General features: G+C 42.2%; 1 protein-coding gene across 6 annotated transcripts in view; it reads right to left on the reverse strand.

The window, feature by feature from the left end:
* The window catches only part of LOC127004939 (myosin-11-like), a 54265-nt gene that overhangs the window by 24545 nt on the left and 12008 nt on the right, over window positions 1–17712 (reverse strand). Inside the window, exon 1 of one of the 6 annotated variants that reach the window (XM_050873237.1) lies at window positions 3821–4007. The exons of 4 other annotated variants lie outside the window; for them this stretch is intronic. In XM_050873237.1, the coding sequence (XP_050729194.1) occupies window positions 3821–3864 (44 nt within the window). In that variant the 5' untranslated portion in view covers window positions 3865–4007. Of the gene's footprint in view, window positions 1–3820; window positions 4008–17712 lie in introns of those variants that run through there. One more of the 6 variants, XM_050873238.1, reaches the window with a different exon arrangement.

Genomic DNA, 17712 nt, shown 5'->3' on the forward strand with positions numbered 1-17712 from the left:
GTGTTACCTGTGCTAGAGTGATATAGGGGGCTTTTTTTTTTTTTTGGTTATTTTACTTGATTCCTTTGCTGTATAAAAAATGTTACCTGTGCTGTAGCGATATAGTTTTTTTTTTCTTTGTTTATTGTATTTGATTCCCTTGCTGTATAAAAAATGTTACCTGTGCTGTAGCGATATTTTTTTTCTTTGTTTATTGTATTTGATTCCCTTGCTGTATAAAAAATGTTACCTGTGCTGTAGCGATATATTTTTTTTTCTTTGTTTATTGTTCTTGATTCCTTTGCTGTATAAAAAATGTTACCTGTGCTGTAGCGATATAGTTTTTTTTCCTTTGTTTATTGTTCTTGATTCCTTTGCTGTATAAAAAATGTTACCTGTGCTGAAGTGATTAGGACATTTTTTGTTTGTTTTGTATTCATTGTCCTTGAGCTGTTTCCTTTACTAACGTCCTAACATACACACTCACTGAAAACACTCCTAACACATACTTACAATCATACTAACTGTCCTATTCTTAAGTCTCGGGTTGTAAGGCATTGGTACATATTGAATAAACATAAAAAGAACATTAAAGATTGCAAGAAAGCTAACATTAATAAGGGTATACGTGTCAAACCAACACCAGGTATTCGTACAAACACACTCACTGAAAGCCCTCCTAACATATACTTACAATCATACTAACTGTCCTATTCTTAAGTCTCGGGTTGTAAGGCATTGGTACATATTGAATAAACATAAAAAGAACATTAAAGATTGCAAGAAAGCTAACATTAATAAGGGTATACGTGTCAAACCAACGTCAGGTATTCGTCCAATTCACGTCAATACAAACACACTCACTGAAAGCCCTCCTAACACATACTTACAATCATACTAACTGTCGTACTCTTAAGTCTCGGGTTGTAAGGGATTAGTAAACATTGAATTAACATAAAAAGAACATTAAAGATTGCAAGAAAGCTAACATTAATAAGGGTATACGTGTCAAACCAACGTCAGGTATTCGTCCAATTCGCGTCAATACAAACACACTCACTGAAAGCCCTCCTAACACATACTTACAATCATACTAACTGTCGTACTCTTAAGTCTCGGGTTGTAAGGGATTGGTAAACATGGAATAAACATAAAAAGAACATTAAAGATTGCAAGAACGCTAACATTAATCTGGGTATGTGTGAAACCAACACCAGATATTCTTCGTCCAATTCACGTCAATACAAACACACTCACTGAAAGCCCTCCTAACACATACTTGCAATCATACTAACTGGCGTACTCTTAAGTCTCGGGTTGTAAGGCATTGGTAAACATGGAATAAACATAAAAAGAAACATAAAAGATTGCACGAACGCCAGCCTTTCTTAGCCCAATTCACGCCAATACAAACACACTCATTGAAAGCTCTCCTAACACGTACTTACAATCATACTAACTGTCGTACTCTTAAATCTCAGGTTGTAAGGCATTGGTAAACATAGAATAAACATAAAATAGTGCCCGAACGGTAATATAAGTGTGCCAGCGTTGACATCAGGGTATATATGTGACTATAAATCGACTTCTATTCTTCCTCCCATTCACTTTGTTAGATTTTTTATTCGAACCTTCCAACTGCCTGAGAACGATTGGAATTGAACTGTATTGTGTATGTTATTCGTTCTGGTTTGTGAGTTACTGTGTGTTCTCTTTTCAGGGGTGACTTATTTTCTTTTTCTTCCCAACTGCCTGAGAACGATTGGAACTAAACTGTATCGTGTATGTTATTCGTTCTGGTTTGTGAGTTACTGTGTGTTCTCTTTTCAGGGATGACTTATTTTTTAGTTTTCAATCTGTTATACGAAAAGAAGTAATAGGAGATGGAATAGTAAAAGAAAACGAAGAAGAAGAAGAAGAAGAAGAAGAAGAAGAAGTAGTGAAAGCAGATGGTAACGTACAAAATTATTTCTAGTTTTCAACCTGTTATACGAAAAGAAGCAGAAGTAATAGAAAATGGAGTATAGTAAAAGAAAACGGAGAAGAAGAAGAAGAAGAAGAAGAAGAAGAAGTAAAAGCAGATAGTAACGTATTAACTACAAGCAACATAATATACTTCTTGCGACCCACAAGTCACAAATCCCAGCGGACACACACACACACGAACACACACACACACACACACACACACACGGACCGTTGCTATCCACCCATTCCCTGCCAATAGAACTCCCTCCAACGGCTCCCCTCTTCCACCATTATCCACTCTTCCACCCACACAACCCTCATCAACTCCCCTCGTCTTCCCCTTCTTCACCCAATCCTCAGAACCTCAACCACCTTTCTCACCCCTCTCACCCATCACCTCTCTCTCTCTCTCTCTCTCTCTCTCTCTCTCTCTCTCTCTCTCTCTCCTAAACCCCTTCCATTACCAGAACATACTATATCCACCTCTATATATATGGCCTCCCTCTATACCCTTCTCTCCTCTCTACCTCTCTCTCTCCCTCTCAACCTCTTCCATTACTAGCATACGCCAAATTCATCTCTCTATACATATGCACTCCCTCCCCCTTCTTTTGCTATAGATAGGTAGAGAGGAAAGAGGGAGACGATGTTAGAAGATGTAATGACGAAGAAGCTCAAGAAGAAGGAGTGAGCAGGAAGAATAAAGAAAGATAGATAGAAGGAAAGAAAGAGAAGGAAGAAGATACAAGGACGAAGAAGGATTATGAGAAGATAAGTTAGAGGAGGAAGAGGAGGAGGAGGAGGAAGAAAGATGGGCATGTAGATAGATAGATAGACAGATAGTTAGATAGATAGATAGTAGAGTTGTACCATGAAAGAGCAAAAAAAAATAAAAAAATAAAAACTTCTATTATAAGTAAACTCTATATTCATCTCTATAAATGGACACTCACTTCATGCTTCCACAAACACACACAAACACACACAAGCAGATTTTTCCTCATTTTATCATTCTATCTTGTGTTTTTTTTTGTCCACTCTTCATTATGCTTAAATTATTTTCCCTGTGTGTGTGTGTGTGTGTGTGTGTGTGTGTGTGTGTGTGTGTGTGTGTGTGTGTGTGTGTGTGTGTCCAAACATACATACACATACACACACATAATACGTAACCAAAGTGTGTGAGGGTTTGTTTATGTGCCAAGGGTTGACGTCAGCGGGAGTGGCGTGAGAGGGAGGGAGAGAGAGGGAGAGATAGGGAGGAAAGGGGGAAAGAAGGGGGGTAGAAAAGGGGAGTTTGGGGGGACGGGAAATGTGGCAATGAACCCCTCTCTCTCTCTCTCTCTCTCTCTCTCTCTCCCCACACACACACACACACACACACACACACACACTCCTGGAAACGCTTACAACACAGATCCCAGAATAATTGTCTTGTCCATCTTCCTTCAGAGAGTTCGAAGAGGAGGAGGAGGAGGAGGAGGAGGAGGACAAGAAGAAGAAAGACAAAGGAAGAAGATATAATGGTGAAGAAGCATAAGAGGAAGGTAGGAGGAGGAAGGAAGAAATAAAGAAAAGTAAAGAAAGAAAAAGAAAGAAAAAAGAAAGAAAGAAAGAAGCAAGAAGATACAACTACGAAGAAGCATTAGGAGAAGCATAAGTAGGAGGAGGAGGAGGAGGAGGAGGAAGAGGAGGATGGCTTCAATCAGAGGAAGGTCATTTAACACAGAGAGAGAGAGAGAGAGAGAGAGAGAGAGAGAGAGAGAGAGAGAGAGAGAGAGAGAGAGTCATATGAACCCCCACCTTAACTCAAACAAACAAACACACACCACCACCACAACAACAACCACAACAAACAACAACACAAACAACTTACTCCTGAATCAGAGAGTTGTGACGCCTTCCACAGGTTCGACACATTAGAGCAGCAATAACAACAACAACAGTAGCAGTAGTAGTAGTAGTAGTTGTGGTGGTGGTGGTAGGAGGCGGTGGAGCAGGAGCTGGTGGTAGTGGTGGTGGTGGTGGTAGTGGTAGTCTTATAACCTATGGTCGTAGAATGACAACACCAAGCTTTCCTGTCCTCTATATACCCTCGCTTTCCTCCTCCTCCTCCTCCTTCTCCTCCTCTTCTTCTTACCCCCCACATGTCACCTCCTCATCCCCATCCTCCCCCCTCTTACCCACTCTACATGTCAAATCCCCTCCCCCTCCTCCTCCTTCTCCTCCTTCAGCGCCTCCATCACGTGAGCGGTGCCTGCCAAGTCATATGTACCTCAGCTGCGTGACATTACTGCTGAAGGAGGCGTGAAGAAGGGAGAGAAGGGAGGGGAGAAGAAAGATAGGGATGTATGGGAAACGAGGATGAGGAAGGGAAGGAATGGAGGAAGAGAAGGAGGGTAGAATGTTGTACAGGGGTGAAGGAAGGGAGGGAAGGAAGTTAGAAAGTATTGCAGGCGTGAAGGAAGGGAAAGGAAGGACGGGAAAAAGAGAGAAAGGGAAGGAAAGTTGATTAGACAGGCGTGGGGAAGGGAGGAAGAGGAAATGGGAAATAAATTAGAATATATAGTAGGCATGAAGGGAAGAGGGGAGGAAGTGAGGGAGGGAGGAAGAGAGCAAAGGAAGAAAGGTAGGAAGGGAAGAAGGAAGGGGAAGGAAGGGAGGGAGGGAAGAATATCTGATAAGGGGGAAGGAAGTTAGAATGTATTGCAGGCGTGAAGAATGAAGAGAAAGAAAGGATGGAAAGGAAAAAGAGAGAATGGGATGCAAAGTAGATTATATAGGCGTGGGGAAGGGAGGGAGGAAGAGGAAATGGGAAATAAAGAAGAATATATTGTAGGCATGAAGGGAAGAGGGGAGGAAGAGAGGGAGGGAGGGAGGAAGGAAGGGAAGAAGGAAGAAGGGGAAGGAAGGTCAAGTTTATAGGTGTGAAAAAGGGAGGAAGGAAGGGAAGGAAAGAAGAGGAAGGGAAGGAAAGTAAGCTTCTTCCCTTCCTACCTAGCTTCCTTTTCTCTCTTCCTCCCTCCCTCCCTTCCTTCGTCCCTTCATGCCTCCTATATATTCTCTATTTTATTTCCCATTTCCTCTTCCTCCCTCCCTTCCTCCCTTTCCCACGCCTATGTAATCTACTTTGTCGAGGTGGTTATGATCCTAAGAGCGTAAGAGTCCGCAAGAAGCCAGTCAGTCCACGCACGGAACCTCCAGCAATCCTATCACCAACTATCCTTCCTTCCTTCCTTCCTTCCTTCCTGCCCAGCCTTGCATATATCGAAGCTTTTTTGTGGGTGTGTCTCCTATTGACACTTCTCACACGACTGCCAACTTGATCTTAAAATGTTCCAAAAAACCTGCAAACCTTTTTATCGCCTGCAGGCTTACTAACATCGCACCCACTATTAAGATGAAGAAGAACGAGAACATGAAGAAGAACAACAACAAGAAGATGATGGGAAAAACTTACAAACATCACAATCACTATGAAAAAGAAAAGGAGGAAGATGAAAAAGAAGAGGTCAACAACGAAGAAGATGAAGAAGAAGATGAAGAAAGAGAAGAACAAGAAGAGGATCAAGAGAAAAAACTTACTAACATCCCAATCACTATGAAAAAGAAGAAGAGGAAGAAGATGAAAAGGAAGAAGTCATCAACGAAGAAGAAGATGGAGAAGAACAAGAAGAAAGAAAAGAACAAGAACAACAAGAAGAGGATCAAGAGAAAAGACTGACTAACCTCCCAATCACTATGAAAAAGAAGAAGAGGAAGATGAAAAAGAAAATGTCAACAACGAAGAAGAAAAAGAAGAAGTAGAAAACGAAGAGGAAAAACAAGAACAACAAGAAGAGGGTGAAGGAAAAATTTACTAACATCCCTATCACCATGAAAAAAAAAAAGAAGAGGGAGAAGATGAAAAAGAAGAAGTCAACAACGAAGAAGAAGAGGAAGAGGAGGAGGAAGAGGAGAGAAAAATTGGAGGCATATTTACATTAATAGGCCGTGGAGAGAAAATGCGATAGGGTGATAAGAGGGAGGGAGGGAGAAAGGAGAGAAGGGAGGGAGGGAGAAGGGAGGGAGAGGAAAGGGTGCCAAGACAATATTGGACTGACCAAGTGGGCGGAGGAAAGGGAGAGAGGGAGGGAGAGAAGTGGAGGAAAGAGGGGAGAAAAGTAGAGGGGAGATGAGAGAAAGGGAGATGAAAGAGGGATAGAGAGGGAGGAGGGAAAGACAGCCGGAAGAGAGAGAGAGAGAGAGAGAGAGAGAGAGAGAGAGAGAGAGAGAGAGAGAGAGAGAGAGAGAGAGCATGAGGGACGGAGGAAGGAGTAAACACGTCAGTCAATGAATCTTTTCCCTTCCTGGATGATAAATAAAGAGAAAAGCCAATGATAATAATAATAATAAAAATAATAATAATAATAATAATAATAATAATAATAATAATAATAATAACCTTGATAAAAAAAGGAGATAATTTAAGGTGCGAAGCCAAGATGCAGAGGAAGAGGAGGAGGAGGAACGAGAAGAAGAAGAAGAAGAAGAGGAGGAGGAGGAGATCAAACAAAACAAGGTACAAACAGAGGGAGGAGGAGGAGGAGGAGGAGGAGGAGGAGGAGGAGGAGGAAGGAGAAGAGGAGGAGGAGGAAGGAGAAGAGGAGGAGGAGATCAAACAAAACAAGGTACAAACAGTGGGAGGGAGAGGATACAGGAGGAGGAGGAGGAGGACGAGGAGGAGGAAGGAGAAGAAAAGGAAGACGAGGAGGAGGAGGAGGAGGAGATCAAACAAAACAAGGTAGAAACAGTGGGAGGGAGAGGATACAGGAGGAGGAGGAGGAGGAGGAGGAGGAGGAAGAGGAGGAGTATTTATTTCTGGAGAGCCTGGCACCTGGCACTACCACCACCACTACCACTTGCATCACCACCACCACCACCTCCACAACACCATAAAATAATACAAATACACACACGGTTGACATCCACCACCACCATCACCACCACCACCAAAACAATAACAAACGGACGTCACCACTCTTGCATCACCACAATAACGATACACCACTAATCACCACCACCAAATTAATCATACATCACCACCACTACCAAAACAGTATCAAGTTATCGTCATCACCATCACCTTCACTCTTCCACCACTATGAATTCAAATTACTTCATCAATCATCTTTTTCTTAAAACAACCTCTACGAAAGCCTTGTCAAACTATCACTAGGCTCATAACACTACCCACCATGGAAATACTAACACCACAACCTCCACCAAACCCTTATTAAATGTCTAATGTCTAAGAATGTTGACCCAAGTTAGATTCAAATTAATAAAAAAAAAAGTAATACAGACTTTAGATTGATTATACAAGATTTCTACATACTCCTCCAATACTAGCAAAACGACAAGAAAGAAAGACACAAACATTAAAAACAAGAAAAAAACATTAATCTTATAGTATACCTGCAAGTCCTTCACCTCACCCATTTTCCTTAGAGCCCAATGTCCCGTTTTCTTTAACTCTCTCTCTCTCTCTCTCTCTCTCTCTCTCTCTCTCTCTCTCTGATCCATCACGGAGGTATTGCAGTGATTCAAAACTCGATTACACACACACACACACACACACACACACACACACACACACACAAATTTGAGTTTAATATGATAAGAAGAATTAAAGGAAAGAAAAGGAAAGGGGAAAAGTGATAGGAGAGGAAAGGATAGAAAGGGAAAAGAAGGAAAGGGAAGGAAAATATGGAAGAAAGAGAGAAAAAGGGCAGGAAAAAAGCGATAAATTAAGTAAAAGAAAGGTGAGAGAATTAAAGGAAAGGAAAAAGAGGAAAAGAGAATAAAGAAAAGGGAAAAGAAGTGAAAATAATTACGAAAAGGAGGAAATAAGAGAACAAATAAGAAAAGGAAAGGGAAGAGAAAACGAAAGAAAAGGAAAGGAGAGGAAGAGGAAAAAGGAAAGAAAAATAAGGAAGACAAGGAAGAAAGGGAAGAAAAAGGATGACAAGGAAAAAATGAAGGGAAAAAAAATGTTAGCGAATTCCTACTTTTTTTTCTTGATTATTTTCGACTCGTAATTGAAAACAGAAAGGATGGGGGGAATCTCTCTCTCTCTCTCTCTCTCTCTCTCTCTCTCTCTCTCTCTCTCTCTCTCTCTCTCCCTACACCCTATTCATAGCTCACCCTTCCTCATAACAAACAGGAAGAGGGAGAGGAAGGGAGAAAGGGGGAGAGAGGGAGAGAAAAGGGGGAGAGAAAGATAGGTAATGGAATACACATGTGAGGCTTAAATCTCTCTCTCTCTCATCAAGTTTGTAAAGAAATTCGAGACTTCTTTTTAAACACATTAGAGAGAGAGAGAGAGAGAGAGAGAGAGAGAGAGAGAGAGAGAGAGAGAGAGAGAGAGAGAGAGAGAGAGAGAGAGAGAAGGAAGAGATAATGAGGGAAAAATAAGGTAAAGAGAGAGAGAGAGAGAGAGAGAGAGAGAGAGAGAGAGAGAGAGAGAGAGAGAGAGAGAGAGAGAGAGAGAGAGAGAGAGAGAGAGAGAGAGAGAGAGAGAGAGAGAGAGAGAGAGGTAACTAGCGCACCTTTCCCAGCCTGTCCTTGCTCTAGTTCAAATATAACCTCTGACAGCCGTGGGAATAAAAAATAAGAAAAAAAAAAAGGAAAAGAAAAAAAAGTAAGGGAGACAGATGAGTTTGCCCTTGGCCCGGTCCGTTTTCCTCTGTTTACTACTCCGTTTTCTTTCTCGGGTGCCAGAACGGTCCATTTTCTGTTGTTGTTTATTTTTTTAAAGACTGGGTATCCCTTTCCCGTTCTCTCTCTCTCTCTCTCTCTCTCTCTCTCTAACGAACGACTATACAAGAAAAATAATAAAAAAGAAAAAGAAGAAGAAAAGGAAGGAGGATAATAATAATAATAATAATAATAATAATAAGAAGAAGAAGAAGAAAAGGAGGAAAAAAATGAAGATGATGATGATGAGGAGGAAGAATGAGAAGAATAAAAAGAAAAGGAGGAAGAAAAAGAAGAAGAAAATAAAGATAATTATGAGGAGGAGGAAGAGAAGGAGGAAGAAGAAGACGAAAAAGAAGACGAGGAAGAGGAAAAAGATGATGATGAAGTGAATGAAGAGGAAGATGAAGTAACCGAGGAAGACAAAGAAGCAAATAAACAAGAAAACAAATGAAGAAAACAAAAGAAGAAAAAGAAGATGATGATGATGATGAGGAGGAGGAGGAGAAGGAGAAGAAGGAGGATACGAAGGAGCAGAAGAAGAAAGAAAAAAAAAGAGAAGTAAAGACAGAAAGAGAAATGACTAAGCAAAAATTTAAATAAGAAAATAAAGAAAACAAGAAGAAAACATTAATGATACGAATACATGAAGTCACACCACGTCGAGAGAGAGAGAGAGAGAGAGAGAGAGAGAGAGAGAGAGAGAGTAAACACCATAAAATACAAACACAAACACACAAGGGAAAAACACACATACCCTCCCCCCCCACTGCACTCATTACTCCTCCTCCTCCTCCTCTTATCCTCCTCTCCTTTCTCTCTTTCCTCTAAACCATTTACTTATTTTTTCTTTATTTTCCTTATTTCTGCTTCCTTTTCTTCCTCTTAATTTGATCCCTTTTCCTCTTTCTCCTCCTCCTCCTCCTCTTCTTCCTCTTATCCTCCTCATGTTTCTTTTTTTCTTTCCTCCAATTTACTTCTTTTTTATTTTTATTTATTTCTGCTTCTTTTTCTTCCTCTTATTTCGACCCCTTCTCTTTTTCTTCCTCCTCTTTTCCTCCTTTCACTCATTCTCCAAACTATTTACTGTTTAAATATTTTTGCTACTTTTTTCCTTCCTCCTTCTTTTCTTTCTCCTCCTCCTCCTCCTTTTGCGTTTTTTTCTTCTTCCTCTCTTCCTCCTCCTCCTTCTCTCGTTACTTCTTCCTATCTTTTCTTCACACGATTTATATTCCTTAACATTTTTCCTACATTTTCTTCCTCTCATTTCCATTCCTTCTCTTTCTCTCCTCTTCTCTTCCTCCTCCTTTTATCCTTCTCTCTTTTACCCTTCCCTCTCTCTCTTTCCTCCCAACAAGTTACGTACGTATTAATTTTACCTTTTTTTGTTCTTCTCATCTCCAGTTCTCCTCCTCCTCCTCCTCCTCCTCCTACTACTACTACTACTACTACAACTGTTCCCCTTTCTGCTTCGCTTCTACTATCACTTAATCTACGAAATACAGAAAGAAGTTGAAAGAAAAAAAGAAAGAACAGGAACAGCAAAATGAAAAAAAAAGAAAAATAATGATGAACAACAAACAACAGCAACAACAACAATCTCCTTTTGCCTCCCCTCACTTTTCCTCTCCCATTAAACAGACAGACAGAAATAGATAGACAGATAGATAGATAGATAGATAGATAGAGAGAGACAGGTGAGTGGGATGCTGCAGGTGACAGGTAAATGTTTATTGGCTCAGGTGATGACAGGTGTGCTCTGATTGGCTGAGAGAGAGAGAGAGAGAGAGAGAGAGAGAGAGAGAGAGAGAGAGAGAGAGAGAGAGAGAGAGAGAGAGAGAGAGTTTTAATCAATGCATCTCCTGAGTTCTATTATTTTCTAGTGAGAGAGAGAGAGAGAGAGAGAGAGAGAGAGAGAGAGAGAGAGAGAGAGAGAGAGATCACTTCCAATAAATCCTTCTTTTCCTATCAACACCACCACCACCACCACTACCACCACCACCACCATAATCACCACCACCACCACCGCCACACAATATGGCGGACGTAGTAAACAAGAAATCCTATAGGTGGAAATTTCCGAGGCCTGATGACGTCATGGGAGGCTACACGCGCTCCTATTGGTCGAGGGAATGGCTAATGCGTGACGTCATAAGCTACGGCACTTCTGATTGGCTCCCGTCTCGCCCAATAGGAATTCTCGGTTTTCCTATTTCGTTTTTACTCTTTAAGGATTTTTTTTTTGTTTGTCTTTTGTTTTGTTTTGATTTTTTGTGTTGTTTTGTTTTTATGCGATAGACTGGTTTCATTAGAGTTAGACATATTCTCTCTCTCTCTCTCTCTCTCTCTCTCTCTCTCTCTCTCTCTCTCTCTCTGTTTTTTTTGTCTCTTTCGTTTTCTGTTTTTTTTATTTTTTCCTTTCCTTCTATTCTTTCTTATAATTTCTTCTCTCTCTCTCTCTCTCTCTCTCGTAGCGATGATTGAAGAGAGATTCTGGCATTTGAAGGAGGCACTCACCACCACCACCACCACCATCATCACCACCACCACCACCACCACTACCATCACCACCACCACCATTATCATCTTTATCACCACTACTGTCACGATGGTAGTAGTAGTGGTGGTGGTGGTGGTGGTGGTGGTGGGATTGGTGGTGTTTTTGGAGCAGAAATGGTGTCGAGTGATGCTGTTTGCGTTGGTGTTGTGGAGGTGGTGGTGGGTGGTGAAGGTGGTGGTGGTGGTGATGGGGGGGAGGAAGGGGGGGATAGTCACGTAACCGTATTAGTGGAAGAAGAAGAGGATTAGGAGGAGGAGGAGGAGGAGGAAAAGGATTAGGAGGAGGAGGTGTTTCTGGAGTTAGTCAAAGATGAAGAAGAAGAAGAAGAAGAAGAAGTGAAAGAAAAGAAGAAAATGAGGAAGAAGAGCTGAAGGAAGAAGAAGGAAGGAAGAAAGACGAAGAAAAGGAGGAGAAGGAGGAGGAGGAGGAGGAGGAAAAGAAGGCGGGAGATGAAGGTGGCTGAGAACGAGCTTATGGCGTTGGTGGCCGAGGAAGAGGAGGAGAAGGAGGAGGAGGAGGAGGAGGAGGAAGATTTGGCACCAAGCAAGGAGCCAACGAGGAACTGTGCCACTTCATCCCTCCTCCTCCTCCTCCTCCTCCTCTCTTCCTGTCTTCTGCGCTTCCCTTTTATCTTCCCTTCTCGCGGTTTTTCCTCTGGTCTATAAATGTTTGTGAATGGGGAAGAGGAAGAGAATGAAGAAGAGGAAGAAGAGGAAGAGGAGAGAGAGAGAAGGAAGGCGAGAAAACGAAGAGAGAATGAAGAAGAGGAGGAGGAGAAAGAAGGAAGGAGAGAAAAGGAAAAGAGAATGAAGAAGATGAGGAGGAGGAGAAAGAAAGAAGGAAGGAGAGAAAACGAAGAGAGAATGAAGAAGAAGAGGAGGAGAAAGAAGGAAGGAGAGAAAACGAAGAAGAGGAGGAGGAGGAGAAAGAAGGAAGGAAAACGAAGAGAAATAATAAAAAAATCGAAATAGTGATGATGATGATGAATATAATAAAAGAAGAAAAAATAATGAAGAAAGGAAGAAAAGAAATAAGCAAAAGAAGAAAAAGGAAGAAACGGAAGAAAATAAATAGGAAAAAAAAAACTGGATGAAAAAGACGAAGGAGGAGGAGGAAGAGGCGGAAGAAGAAAAAGAGGAGGAGGAGGAGGAAGAGGAGGAAGAAGGGAGATAAAAAGAAGACGCGTCAGGTAATGTGATAAAAACGGTTCACACGATAATGTAGATGATAAGGAAGAGGAAGAAGAAGAAGAGGAGGAGGAGGAGGAGGAGGAGGAGGAGGAGGAGGAGGAGGAAGAAAAAACATGTCTGGCCACCTTTCCTTTTTCACACACACACACACACACACACACACACACACACACACACACACACACACACACATTGATAACCCCCTATGTAGACCTCTTTAACTAAGCACCTATCAACCTCATTCTATTCCCCTATCTTCATCTACGTCTTTTTTCTACATCTGGCATCTACACCTCATTTCCCTCTTTCCTATCTTTATTTATGTCTATTTTTATCTTTATGCATCTTTTACTTAGTTTCTTTATTTTATTTTTATTTTCCCTATCTTTATCTATGTCTCTGTGTTTACTTATGCATTTACTAACCTCATTTTTGTACCTAATTTCCCTCTTTCCCTTCTATATCCATGTCTATCTTTATCTTCATACATCTTTTACCTCGTTTCTTTATCTTAATTTCTCATCTTCCCCTTCTTTAACAACGTCTATCTCTGTATTTGCATTTATTATCCGCATTTTCTATCTTCCCTATCTATATCTATCTCTATACTATCTATCTGTAACTTTAACTATCTCTATATATACGCATGCATGTATATATAACCTCCCTATCTATCTATCTATCTATCTATCACCTCCCTATCTATCATCACAAGAAAAGGAAAGCAAAACAAATTCCCTTCAAGATCCTAACATTAACGAACGAAGAAAAGTAAATAAAAAAACTAATTTCTTTAAACAGCCAAGAAAGAAAGAAAGAAAGAAAGAAAGAAAGAAAGAAAAAAGAGGTGTATTGAATGTCTTTGTTTGCTGTTATAAAGACTTGAAACTCCATCTTCCTCACACACACACACACACACACACACACACACACACACACACACACTGGTGGAGAGGTCCTTGCTTGCATATGGCACACAAATGGAGCTGTGATGTGGCTGGTTGGTGATGTGGAGGAGGTGGGTGGAAGAGGAGGAGGAGGAGGAGGAGGAGGAGGAGGAGGAGGTGAAAGGGTGGTTGAGTGAGGTGGTGGCAAGGAAAAGGTTGGTGGAGAATTTGGAGGTGGTGGATGGAGGAAGGAAGGGAGGTGGAGAGGGAAGGCATGTGGAGTTGAAAAGGTGTTGGTGGTGATAGTGGTGGTGGAACGGTGGTGATGAAGGAAGGCATTTGGAGTTGAAAAATGGTGGTGCATGGTGATGGTGGTGAGGATGTGTGGAGAGGAAGGAGAAAGAGGGAGAACCATGTGGAGTTGAAGAAAGTGATGGTGATGTATGGTGGTGGTGGTGATGTATAGTATAGGTGGATAGGTGGAAGCGTGTGGGTGGAGGTGGGTGTGATGGGGACAGCAGACGGGAGGTGGAGACTAAAGGGCATTGGGGAGATGAGAAGTGGAGATGAGAGACTGAGAGAAAGGAGTGGAGGGGGAGAGGTGGAGGTGGAGAGGTGGAGGAGACTAAAGGGCATTGGGGAGATGAGAAGTGGAGATGAGAGACTGAGAGAAAAGAGTGGAGGGGGAGAGGTGGAGAGGTGGAGAGGTGGAGGAAGAGATGGGGTAGGTAGGCTGACAGGAAATGTGTGTGTGTGGAGTGGGTGGTGGATGAGAGATGGAGAGGAACGAGAAAGGACAATTGAGGTGGAGGTATGTGGAGGAGGAGGAGGAGGAGGAGACAGGAAACGAAGGAATATGTGTGGAGGAGGAGGAGGAAGAAGAGAAGAAGGAAAGTAGATTAGGAAGAAAAAGAAGGGAAGAACGAAGATGATAGGAAACATAACGAGAGGAAGAGAGAAGAGGAAGAAGAGGAGGAGAGGATAGACCTGACCCCTCTTTCGGCCACCTCTTTTGATTATTTTTAGGAGCAGCGGGTAGCGGGCTTTTTTTTTTTTATTATTGTTTCCCTTTTTGTGTGCCCTTGAGCTGTCTACTTTGTTGTAAAAAAAAAAAAAAAAAAAAAAAATTACACGATAAAGGTTGGTTATATATATATTTGACCTTCACGCCATCTATACTCATTTTCACGAACCAATCTTTTTACTCCCTCCCTCTCTCCTACCTTGCTCTCCCTTCCCCCCCTCCGCATGTAACACAACACAATGCAACACAAAACTATATAGAACACTACTTTTTCGTTCTCTTCCTCCTCCTCCTCCTCAGTTCATACTTCTTCGCTTTCTTCCTCCTCCTCCTCCTCTTCCTCTTTCAACGTAACACAGACACAACACACAGCAACACAAAAGTAGAGCCTCCCTCCCTCCCTTCCTTCGTTACTTCCTACCTCCCTCCCTTCCTTCCTTCCTTCCTACCTTGCTCTCTTCTCAAACCCACAAACCCACACACACACACGAACACACGTCTACATAGGCCCAGGTAACACTAACACAACACAGAACAACACTATAACACTACCAGCAACAGAAACACAGGACAAAACCAGAAAGAACTCACAACACAAGCACAATATTCCCCCCGTGACTGTTGTACAATCCTCTAATCCAGTTACACTTTGATCTCGCGTCACGGTTCGGCAAATTTCAATCAGCGAATGGATTTAGTGGTTTAGGTCCGCGGCGGAATATTAGAACTGTGTGTCTGTCTCATCTGTCTGTATGTATTCGCCTGTCTGTCCGTCTGTCTCTCTCTGTCAATAGGCTCTTCTCCACCGTACGAATCTGCATCAAAACCTCATTATCTGAATACTGTCCCGTGAATCACCTTTACCTGGGCTTAATTAAAACAGACCCCTTACATTCTCACACATTCTGCTGACAAACGAACTATTAAAACACGCACATTCACACAGACATACGAGCTTCCATAAAAGACAGACATACAGACAAGCACATACATGACCTAGCCTAACCTAACCTAACCTTACCTAGCCTAGCCTTACCTAACCTTACCTTACCTTACCTAACCTAACCTTACCTTACCTAACCTTACCTCACCTAACCTAGCCTTACCTAACCAAACCTAACCTTACCTTACCTAACCTTACCTCACCTAACCTAGCCTTACCTAACCAAACCTAACCTTACCTAGCCTAACCTTACCTTACCTAGCCTTACCTAACCTAACTTTACCTTACCTAACCTTACCTTACCAAACCTAGCCTTACCTAACCTAACCCAACTTTATCTTAGCTAACCTAACCTAACCTAGCCTTACCTAACCTTGCCTAACCTAACCTAGCCTTATCTAACCTAACCTAACCTAGCCTTGCCTTGCCTAACCTACAGCAAATATACGAACTTCAGACAAACAGACAAACTTGACCTTGCTGGGTGTGAAAATAGACACTCACCAGGGACAAAAGAGAAATAAATAAATAAAGAAAGAAAGAAAGAGAGAAAGGAAAGGTGAGATAATTCCTGCACCACCACCACCACATCGTTTCCCCTCACCTCTCCTCTCCTCTTTCCCTTTCAAATCTTTCCCTTAGGACCAAATATTACCCCTTTAAGTCTCCCCTTTCCTTCCCATCCCTTCCTCCCTACCTCATCCCCTCTCCCCTCTCTCTTCCGACGCCTTTCCTCCCCTCCCCGCCCCTCCCTTCTTCCTCTCCCCTCCCCTTAACGCGTGAGAAAGGGAGATTGATTTACTGAAGGGAAGATCTAAGGGGAAAGAGGGAGGGAGGGAGAAGGGAGGGGGAAAAGAGGGAGAGGAGGAAAGAGAGAAAGAGGGAAGGGAGGGAAAGAGGGGAGAGGGGGGAAAGAGGGGAGAGGAAGGAGAGGGGGAGAGTATGTTAAGTGGAAGGTAAGGGAATGCTAGAATGAGGGAAGAGGGGAGAGGAGGAGGAAGAGGAAGAGGAGGAGGAGGAGGAGGAGGAGAGAGGGGAAAGAAAGTTAAATGTAAATAGTGAATCTTTAAAATGTGCAAATAAAAGAGAGAGAGAGAGAGAGAGAGAGAGAGAGAGGTGTACGAATAAATTTAGTCTCTCTCTCTCTCTCTCTCTCTCTCTCTAAGGGAAATGAGTCAGCGTTGTGGTTGTTTGTTCGTTTGTTTGTTGTCTTAGGGTTTGAAGGCAGACCACCGACCACGAGGCACTGGGGGTCTCTCTCTCTCTCTCTCTCTCTCTCTCTCTCTCTCTCTCTCTCTCTCACACACACACACTGACACACACACACACACACACACACACACACACACACACACACACACACACACCTGGTCACCTTAATTAACCCATTGTCCCCATAAATCGCAGGTGATCGGCCTAATAAACACACACACACACACACACACACACACACACACACACACACACACACACACACACACACAATGAAGGAGATAAATAAAGTAAGAAAGACGAAAAAAACATATATAAGAAAATAGTAATAAAGCGATAAACATGGTAATAAGAAACGTGTAATAATAATAATAATAATAATAATAATAATAATAATAATAATAATAATAATAATAATAATGTAAGTCACGCTATGTCCTTAATCTGTACAAGAGGATGAAAGGAATGGACGAGGTGGAAGAGGAGAGGAAGAAGAGGGGAAAGGGGGAGGAGAGTGAAGGGGAAAAGAGGAAGATGAGGGGAAAAGAGGAAAAGAAAAGAGGAAGAAGAGAATCGAGAGGAAAAAGAAAGGAGGATGAAAAAAAGAGGAAAAGGGAAAAAAGGAAAGAATGAAATAGGAAAAGGGGGAGAAGATGAGGGGAAAGGGAGAGAATGAAGGAAAAAGAGGAAAATGAGGGAAAAAAGGAAAGTAGATGAGGGAAAACGGATGAAGGGGAAAAGGGGAGACGGAGAATGAGGGGAAACGATAAAGAAGAGGGAAAAGGGGAGAAGGATGATAAAAATGGAGAGGAAGAGGAGAAGAGGATGACAGTAACAGGGAAGGAGGATGAGGAAAAGGAGAGGAAGATGAGGGGAAAAGGGGAGGAAGAAGAGGGGGAAAGGTAGCTCCATTAAACTTACCAAGGGGTCTCTCTCTCTCTCTCTCTCTCTCTCTCTCTCTCCCCCAACCTAGATTCCGCGTTCGTCTCTTCCCCTTTAAGTCTATTTTTGCATGTCTGTTCCCGCGTCTGATGTCTGTATACCACCTGTCTGTCTGTCTGTGTCTGTCTGTTATGGCTGGTCACCTTTAAGTCCACCTCTGACTGTCCGAATCTCCGTTGTCTGTAATCTACCTGTCTGTCTGTTACCTGGTGTCTGATTATGTGTGTATCTTTGCTGTCTGTGCTTTCTACCTGTCTGTACCCTCGTCTGTA

Source organism: Eriocheir sinensis, chromosome 29, assembly GCF_024679095.1.
Source record: "Eriocheir sinensis breed Jianghai 21 chromosome 29, ASM2467909v1, whole genome shotgun sequence".
NCBI lineage: Eukaryota > Metazoa > Arthropoda > Malacostraca > Decapoda > Varunidae > Eriocheir > Eriocheir sinensis.